General features: G+C 48.7%; 1 protein-coding gene across 1 annotated transcript in view; it reads right to left on the bottom strand.

Moving 5' to 3' along the window:
* cacna1ab (calcium channel, voltage-dependent, P/Q type, alpha 1A subunit, b) overlaps positions 1-10,000 on the bottom strand; it is a gene marked incomplete at its 3' end in the record, with an annotated part of 78,459 nt that overhangs the window by 61,665 nt on the left and 6,794 nt on the right. The window contains exons 3-5 of the mRNA XM_080523803.1: positions 1,377-1,468; positions 1,077-1,229; positions 430-617 (exon numbers count right to left, since the gene is read on the bottom strand). Of these exons, the coding sequence (XP_080379929.1) occupies positions 430-617; positions 1,077-1,229; positions 1,377-1,468 (433 nt within the window). The remainder of the gene's footprint in view (positions 1-429; positions 618-1,076; positions 1,230-1,376; positions 1,469-10,000) is intronic.

Genomic DNA, 10,000 nt, shown 5'->3' with positions numbered 1-10,000 from the left:
AGACAGACAACCAAGGACAGACAGACATAGACAGACAGACAGACAGACAACCAAGGACAGACAGACACAGACAGACAGACCACCAAGGACAGACAGACACAGACAGACAGACAACCAAGGACAGACAGACACAGACAGACAGACAGACAGACAACCATGGACAGACAGACAACCATGGACAGACAGACAACCAAAGACAGACAGACATACAGACAGACAGGTAGTTAGACACAGCAAGAGAGACAGGTGAGACAAGCAGACAGGCGGCTCCAATTATTATTATTATTATTATTATCTTTTACATAAGACTCCCAACGAGACAATTTCCTCTAAGACAAAATCCCAGTCCAAGATTAACCCTCACACACACAGACACACACACACACACACACACACACACACACACACACACACAAACAGGTCACTCACGTAGTACAGCATGTCTGTCCAGCCCTCCATGGTGATGCACTGGAAAACGGTGAGCACGGCGAACAGGATGTTGTCAAACTGGGTGATGCCGTAGTTGGGGCCTAGCCATGGTCCTTTACACACGGTGCCGTTGGGGCACAGCCTGGACGGCAGCTCTGTACCGCAGGGGACCTCGTCATACATCTCATCTGGAGGAGAGGGGGTGGGTGTGTGTGTGTGGGGGTGGGAAGGGGGGTGGGGGTAGAGAGAGAGAGTGAAATGTGTCAACAACTTACTGCGTTTCAGTTTGAATGTAAGCTAGCGATGTGAGCGAGTATCCTAATAGACTTGGACTTAGACATACATCTCCCTGTTTGAGAAACATCAACAACGTCATTCATCGATGTCGTGGGCAGTGTGTGTGTGTGTGTGTGTGTGTGTGTGCGCGCCGAATGTGCATGTGTGTGTGTGTGTGTGCATGTGTGTATGTGCATGAGTCTGTGTGCATGTGTGTCAGTGCATGAGTGTATGTGCATGTGTGCCAGTGTATGAGTGTGTGTGCATGTGTGACAGGGCATGTGTGTCAGTGCGTGTGTGTGTGTGTGTGTGTCTGTCTGTGTGAGAGAGAGGTAGTGAGAGAGCAACGCGTGAAATAACCGAACTCTCACCTGTGTCTTTGTCGAAACAGGTGGTGTGGAACTTGCCCATGTAGAACTCGAGGCCGATAATAGCAAACATAAGGATAGCCACGAACAGTAACAGGCCAATCTGTAGCAGGGGGATCATAGCCTTCATGATGGACTTTAATACCACCTGTAGGCCTGGAGGACACAGCACAGTCAGACAACCATGCTCATCCCATATCATATCATATCATATATTATTGACACACACACACACACACACACGCACGCACACACGCACGCATGCACGCACACACACACACAATCACACTGGTCCATACTTACTGGGAATCCCTGATACTAGTTTTAGAGGCCGTAAGACTCGGACTGCTCGTAGAGTTCTCAGGTCAAAATCTGAGCCCACTGTTGACAAAATACTGAGGACACAAGGAGAGAAACAGAGAGAGAGAGAGAGAGAGAGAAACAGAGAGAGAGAGAAACAGACAGAGAGAGAAACAGACAGACAGAGAGAGAGAGAAAGAGAAAAGGAGAGAGAGAGGGGCCGAGTGAGAACAAAGGAAATAGTACAAACAGAGGCAGTGCTCACACTTTGCACGGTAACACTTTATAATAATGTTGATAAGCCAAAGTCATAATCCATTATGAATAATTAACTCCCATTTTGAACTCACAAGGAGCTCACAGTGTTCCTTTTCTGCCGACAACACGGCATTCTCCATAAACCCCACAGTAATTCACGACACACATACACACGCGCACACACGCACGCACACACACACACACACACACACACACACACACACACACACACACACACACGGTGACTGTTAAGGGACAAGGGAGATGAGGCTTCACACATGTGAACAGGAGGGTGTATCTTGCACACACACATGAACAATGTGTATAATGTCACACCTTGGACCCTGACCATACACACCCTCCCCTTTCTCAGCTCAGCAACCACCCTCTCTCTCTCTCTCTCTCTCTCTCGTCGTGTGATGCTTTCCTCTTAAAGCATGTCTTTCTCATCACTATCTCTCTGACTCCTCTCTTTCTCCGCCTATCTCTCTCTCTCTTACCCCTTTCTCCACTCCTACCCTATCTCTCTCTCTATCTCTCTCTCTCTCCCTCTTCTTCGATAACCCCCTCCCTCTCCCTCTCTCTCTCACTCTCTCTCACTCTCTCTCTCTGACTCATAGTCCATGGCTAGTGCTGCTGTCTGACAGCTCTGTGTGTGCAAGGGCTGCTGGGACAGGTTGGAAAATTCCACCCTCTGTTTTCTGCGGGGGCGGCAGGGCTGTCGGTGTCCGTGGAGGAAGGAGGGGGAGGGGGGTGAGGAGGAGGAGCGGGGGAGGGGGGGGGATTCTGAGGGGGCGGAGAGCAGAGGAAGAGGGGCTCCCCGGAACACACTAACGAGCAGCAAGTCACACATGTGTGACTGAGATAGAGAAGGGGGAGAGACAGAGATAGCGAGGGAGAGATAGAGAGGGAGAGAGAGAGAGATAGAGAGGGAGAGAGAGAGAGAGAGAGGGAAGGAGGGAGGGAGAGATAGCGAGGGAGAGAGACAAAGAGGGAGAGATAGAGACAGAGAGATAGAGAGGGAGAGAGATAGAGAAGGGGGAGAGACAGAGAGAGAGGGAAGGAGGGAGGGAGAGATAGCGAGGGAGAGATAGAGAGGGAGAGAGAGAGAGAGGGAAGGAGGGAGGGAGAGATAGCGAGGGAGAGAGATAGAGAGGGAGAGAGGGAGAGATAGAGACAGAGAGATAGAGAGGGAGAGAGATAGAGAAGGGGGAGAGACCGAGAGAGAGGGAAGGAGGGAGGGAGAGATAGAGAGGGAGAGAGATAGCGAGATAGACAGGGAGAGAGAGATAGAGAGATAGAGAGGGAGAGAGATAGAGAGGGACAGAGATAGAGAGGGAGAGAGAGAGAGAGGGAAGGAGGGAGAGACCGAGAGAGAGGGAAGGAGGGAGGGAGAGATAGAGAGGGAGAGAGATAGCGAGATAGACAGGGAGAGAGAGATAGAGAGATAGAGAGGAAGAGAGATAGAGAGGGAGAGAGATAGAGAGGGAGAGAGAGAGAGAGAGGGAAGGAGGGAGAGACCGAGAGAGAGGGAAGGAGGGAGGGAGAGATAGAGAGGGAGAGAGATAGCGAGATAGACACGGAGAGAGAGATAGAGAGATAGAGAGGGAGAGAGATAGAGAGGGAGAGAGATAGAGAGGGAGAGAGAGAGAGAGAGAGGGAAGGAGGGAGAGACCGAGAGAGAGGGAAGGAGGGAGGGAGAGATAGAGAGAGGGAGAGATAGAGACAGAGAGAGAGGGAAGGAGGGAGAGACCGAGAGAGAGGGAAGGAGGGAGGGAGAGATAGAGAGAGGGAGAGATAGAGACAGAGAGAGAGAGAGGGAGAGAGATAGAGATGGGGGAGAGACAGAGAGAGAGACAGAGATAGAGAGAGAGGGAGAGGGAGAGGTGGGGGTTTTGAGGCTATGGTGGTTCCATAATTGACTCCTCAATAAAAGTAAATGACTGACAGTGCTATAGCAACAGTAATGTCTAAAGAACGAGAGAGTGTCAGAAAAAGAGGAGAGCAGAAGGAGAGATAGAGGGAAGATAGGAGAAGGGCAGAGAGAGAAGTGAGGAAAAGGAGAGAGGGTATGGGAGGGTAGCAGAGAGCCACAAGTAAAAAAAAAAAAAAAAAAAAAAGTAGATGAGGTCAAGTTTTGGCACACCATCCTCCTTCCCCCTCTCCTCCTCCTCCTCCTCCTCCTCCTCCTCCTCCTCCTCCTTCCTCCCTCTCTTCTTGCTAATTCCAGTAAAAGCCCATTCATTAACAGTCATTCTCTCAATGGAGGTTTAACAGCCTCGGCCAGACGCATGGATCTCACAGAAAACACCGGAGTAAGCGAAAACAAAACACCTCACAGAGGGCAGAAAAGAACTGGACAGATGGAGGGATGGATGAATGGATGGAGCCAGCACTGCTAGACAGACATATTTGTTGTTTTTCATTGACCCTCTCTCTCTCTCTCTCTCTCTCTCTCTCTTTTAAAAAAAAAATGTGCTCATTCTGTATCCACTCTTTCTTATCGCTCATTCTGTATCCTTCCACTCTTTCTTATCGCCTCCCCCAAATCTCTCCCACAATGTCATCTTGTCATTTTGATGTTTGCTAACGTCGTTTCAGAGCGAGCATAAGACCAGAACACATACATACAAAATCATGTGTTCTCCATATACATAATATACATATCACAGACAAGGGGAGGCTGTGGAGGTAGAAATCGGAGGACGGGCTCATTGTACTGCATGGAATGGGATGAGGAATGGTATCGAGTATATGTGCAACGCAGGCACGTGTGTTTGATACCGTTCCTCAATTCCATCCCATGCATTACAATGAGCCTGTCCTCCGATTTCTACCTCCACTAGCCTCCCCACCAGGTAAAGAGGTTCTATATTCCGACAGTCAGGCACTATTCTCACTAGATCCTAACCACAAACCCTGTCTCCTATGGCAACAGCTGGGCCATGCTGCACTGGCGCTGATCTACCACTAGAGGAGGCAGCTACTGTGTCCACTGGGTACGCCACTGAAACCAGGCCACGGGGGCGGAGGGGAGTGAGAGCACAAGAGGAGGAGATAGAGAGAGAGAAGGAGGGATGGGATAGGTGAGAGGGAGAGAGAGAAATGGAGGGATGACACGGGAGTGTGGGGGGGGGAATTGGATGACAGGATCGAGGGACGGGATGAGATATCTGGCCGGGATAAACGGACGCTTAGGGAACAGAGCGTAGCGTCAGATTGTCATTGGACCGAGCCCTCGACGAGACTACAAGTCCCACCTAGCCCTGACTACCTAGTGGACTACAATGTAGCGTTAGCTATGTGTCCGTTGAGGATAAAATGGGAAATGAACCACCGTTAAAGGGGCCCGTTCACCAACACTTTCTAACCCCAGATTCATTATCTCCAGCACGACACCGGTGTCGAGATTCAGTATGTGAACATGGGCAACAACAACCCCAAAAATTCCTGTCCAAAAAAAAAAGAGAAAAAAGGTTTGAAGAAAATGACTCTCATATGACGTTGTGAAATGACACCTTTAACGGAAACAAAAGCGATGACGTGGTAAGGTGAGAGAGGAAATGGGAGGGGGGGGGGTGGGGGTGCTTTCGGTGGACGACGTGGTGATAGCAAGCTGCTACCGGGAAAGAAAAGGAGGAGATGACGACTGGGAAAGAGAGAGGTGGGGGGGGGGGGGGGGGAAGAGAGGGGGAGGAGAGTGGGAGGAGAGGAGGAGCAGAAAGGTAACACAGGGACAGAACCCTGTGTTTTGTGTGAGAGACAAAAGAGAAGATTGAAAGACAGTGTTGCTCCTCTTGTGTGTGGGTGAGAACACCTGCAACAGAGAGAGAGAGAGAGAGAGAGAGAGAGAGAGAGAGAGAGAGAGAGAGAGAGAGAGAGAGAGAGAGAGAGAGAGAGAGAGGAGGGGGGAGGGATACCCTGTAGAGAGAAAATAAGGTTTGAGAGGAAAAGAGTGTGTGCGTGTGTGTGTGTGTGTGTGTGTGTGTGTGTGTGTGTGTGTGTGTGTGTGTGTGTGTGTGTGTGTGTGGGCCCAGTCTGACAGAGTGAGATGGAGATGGAGCCAGGGATTCACACGGAGAGAGGAGGTGTGTGGAGAGTGCTGACAGGGTTCCTCTCTGCTGGGGAACACCTGTCAGTCTGGCTGCGACTGCACACACACACACACACACACACACACACACACACACACACACACACACACACACACACACACACTGCAGTGACAGCCATGCGAAAAAAAACACACACAGCCCTACAAAGAGGACAAGTTTGGGAGATAGAGTAACAATATACATATATGTTTGTGTGTGTGTGTGTGTGTGTCTGTGCGTGTGTGTGTGTGTATGTGTGTGTGTGTGCATGTGTGTGCATGTATGTGGGTGTGTGTGTGTCCATACGTGTTTCTACTGTAACAGATAGGCAGAGATAAACCAGTGGATCTTTCTCACCAAGCCCTTTACTAAGACAAACATGATGATGATGACGATGATGATGAAGATGGTGTTGGAGGTCCCTCGCCACCTTCACATCTCCTGGTCTCTCCCCGTTCACGGCATTGCCATGGCAACCGGCAATTCCTCTTTTCGCGAAGTCTCCACGGTTACCGACCTGCTCTCATTCATAACCGTTGCTGTGGCAACGGAGCCCTCGCTCATTGATGGAATCTCGGCATTGCCGCGGCAACCAGGCCGGGAGAGGGTCTCCTAGCGATTGATTTTCAGCGCCCCCGCCCCCCCCGCGCCCCCCCCCTCTACCCCCCACCTCATTTCATGAGGTGTGGATTCTCTGCACCGCCACGCTAAACAAACACACACACACACAAACACACACACTGTAGGGTGCTATCTATGTGATCTTGTGTGTGCATGTATCTATGCTGTAGAACACAGGCAGGACCAGTAGAATCTGGGTCAGCTAGACTACCTTTGCTCCACTGCATTAGTCACTGTCATACAGTAGGATCATACGTGTGTGTGTGTGTATGTTTAATTATGTGCATTTTAATGTATACTTGAACATACAGTACATCAACTACATTAGTCACTGTCATATTGTAGGACCATACATGTGTGTGTGTGTGTGTGTGTGTGTGTGTGTGTGTGTGTGCGTGTGTGTGCATGTGTGTGGGTGTGTGTGTGGACTGGAAGCAGTGTGGGAGTGCCATGTGTTGTCACAGTGTGAGCTCCTGTCCACTCAATGTTTCCCACTGTGCCCTAACCCCCTCACACTCCACAGAAGATGGTTACACACACACATACACACACACACACACACACACACACACACACACACACACACACATGCTAAAACACAGAAGAGAGTCCGGGGGTTGAAACTGCTCAAATCAGAGATACACATTCTGATCCTGTGTCTGTTACCCTAGCTACAATAAGCCATCCGCGATCTGGATATGGAACATTAACCAGCCCTTTACGACCATTATGTCACCGCTCACCCCCGCTTTCTACTGGAGAGGTGGTACATTCCAATCACTCCCATTTATTGGAAGAGTCTATGAGGGGGGGAGGGGGGGGGGGGGTTAATAATGGTTCCATCACCCTGGGGGTGGGAACCTGTTCCATTAGCTTATGTCATCAAACCCCTCCCTCCCACTCTGTCAAAGACAAGCTTTTCCTCTTTTCTCCTTCAACATCTCTCTCTCTCTCTCTCTCATTCACTCTCCCTTTAACACCCTCTCTTCTCTCTTTTATTTTCCTCCTTTTCTCCTGCCCTCTCTGTGCGTCGCCCCTCTTTAGCGAAGGAGAAATCATTCTCATTTCCCTTTTCATCCCTCTATCCCTCCTCTAATTTTCTCTCTCTCTCTCTGCCCCCCCCCCTCTCTTTCTTTATTGCTGATCTCAGCAGAGTGCTAACACTCAGCTGATGGACTCCCTCCATCCCTTCCTCCCTCCCTCCCTCCCTCCTCCCCTCTCTCTCTCTCTCTACCTCCATCCCCTAAGCCCAACAGTATCTTCACATCCTCCCCCCCACCTACCCACTCTCTCTCTCGCCCTCTCTCTCTCTATCACTCCCTCGTTCCTCTCCTCCTCCAGTCTGCCAATACACTCCTAAGCAGTCAGGCGAAGGGGGGGATGAAGGAAGGGAGGGAGCTGTAAAGGAGGGATGAAAGCTTTTCCTTTCTGCTGTGTAGTGGTCCATCCCCAGTTCATTGTTCTGTCCTCATGTCTCCTCTCTCTCTTTAAAGGAGTACTTCACTCAAACAACATTTTCAAGGATACCATAAGCAGGGCTTGACATTAAGCTTTTTCAGGTACTTGTCCTTCGGACAAGTGAACTTATCTTTTACTTGTCCTAGAGCTCAAGTTACCAAATCCAAAGATTTTGAAAAAGCAATAATATGAATAATAATATATTATACTCTCACCGGCCACTTCATTAGGTACACCTTTTCAACTGCTTGTTAACGCAAATACCTAATCAGCCAATCATGTGGCAGCAACTCAATGCATTTAGGCATGTAGACATGGTCAAGACGATCTGCTGAAGTTCAAACCAGCATCAGAATGGGAAATAAAGGTGATTTAAGTGACTTTGAACCTGGCATGGTTGTTGAATGAATGAATGAATGAATGAATGAATGAATGAATGGTCTTTATTGTCATTGATATAGTACAGGTACCAAACAACGAAATTTGGGAGGGGTGGCTCCCCTGGTGCTAGGAAAGAAAAAAAAACTAAAAAAACAAGAAGGGAAAGGAGCTGGTTTACATAAATAAAGGCTATGTACACTATCCACTATACTATACTGTACTGTACAGATAAGACGACTAGGGTTGTCATATTGCACATAGTGTTATTGCACATTCATTTAAAGTGTCGCAGTTTGCAGGCTTGAAATGTACACATTTGTGCCTCAGCACTACACCTGATTTTTTCAATCCAGCAGCTGCCATCAATCCGTCCAGACTGTCCAGGGCCCAGAACCTAGGTCTTTGCTGTGTTCAGGGCCTGGATGGCCCTGGGGTAGAAGCTGAGCTTCAGTCTGTTTGTCCCTGCGGCCATGGTCCTGTACCGCCTTTTCGAGGGCAGCCGGGCAAAGTGTTCGTACCCAGGGTGGGTTGGGTCTCTGGAGATCTTGGAGGCCTTCCTGAGGCAGCGTGTGTTGTACAGCTCTTCCAGAGAGGGGAGGGGGGCGCCGGTGATCTTCTGGGCTGTTCTCACGACTCTCTGTAGCGCATTTCTCTCCGCGGTTGTGCAGCTGGAGAACCAGTTGCAGATGCCGTAGGTGAGGATGCTCTCCACTGCGCCGCGGTAGAAGGCCACCAGTATCTCCTGCTTGTTGTGTTCCTTCCTGAGGACTCTCAGGAAGTAGAGCCGCTGTTGTGCCTTCTGATGGTGGCTGCTGTGTTGTTCTTCCAGGACAGGTCATCCTGTATGTGCACCCCCAGGAATCGGGGGTGCAGACGGGTGCCAGACGGGCTGTTGCGTGATATTATAGTGTCAATATGGACCAAAATCTCTGAGGAATGTTTCCAGCACCTTGTTGAATCTATGCCACGAAGAATTAAGGCAGTTCTGAAGGCAAAAGAGGGGGTCCAACCCCAAGGTGTGCCTAATGAAGTGGCCAGTGAGTGTATGTGTATGCAAATAACACATTTGACTACTATTGATTTGATAATGATGTATCCTTAATTTTCAAATGTATTCATTAAACAATATTTTGTAATTATTTAAAAACGTAGGGGTAATCAGTGATTACCCTAACCCTTTTAGATTAAGATTGGCCACAAAAGGGATGAATATCTAGTAATATTTACAAAAAATGTTTGTAACTACAGTCCCTCCCCAATGGAAGCAATCTTATTTGCTAGCCTTTGGATAGTATCCTATATTCAAATTGAGAAATCTATCATTAGTGTCATTCTGAAGTTCGTATTGCGATGTGCTGGTCTTAAAACTTCAAACCTAAAATATACGATCGCATCGAACTACATGAAAATAAGCGGCATTGAGAAGAAGCGAATATGCGCATGTTCACGTGAATGGCACTAGTGACAGGAGACCTACAACACTATGGCTGTGTTCGTAAACTCGCTCTGGAATATGATCAGCACTCATGGAATGCCTTTTGTCCAATCAAATTACTTGGTCTCTTTATGACGTTGAACGCAGTGTGCGCTCTGGCGCTCTGAGCGAATTTACGAACTATGACAATAGAACTAGGAGAGACTGAAATAGCGAGAATGAGGCGCGGCATCGCTTTGCTTGCTATTTTTTTTTATTATTCAGATCGGAAGGAGGAATTAATGTTTGCAGATATTAATACATATTGATTTGTTTTTTTGTTTTGACTTGTCCATCGGACAACTGCAGGAGGAAGTCCACTTGTCCAAACATAAAATGTA

The sequence above is a fragment of the Nansenia antarctica genome (assembly GCF_963989245.1).
Source record: "Nansenia antarctica genome assembly, chromosome: 2".
Lineage (NCBI taxonomy): Eukaryota > Metazoa > Chordata > Actinopteri > Argentiniformes > Microstomatidae > Nansenia > Nansenia antarctica.
The sequence above is the reverse complement of the archived record's forward strand: the minus strand, read 5'-3'. Positions and strand labels throughout refer to the sequence as shown.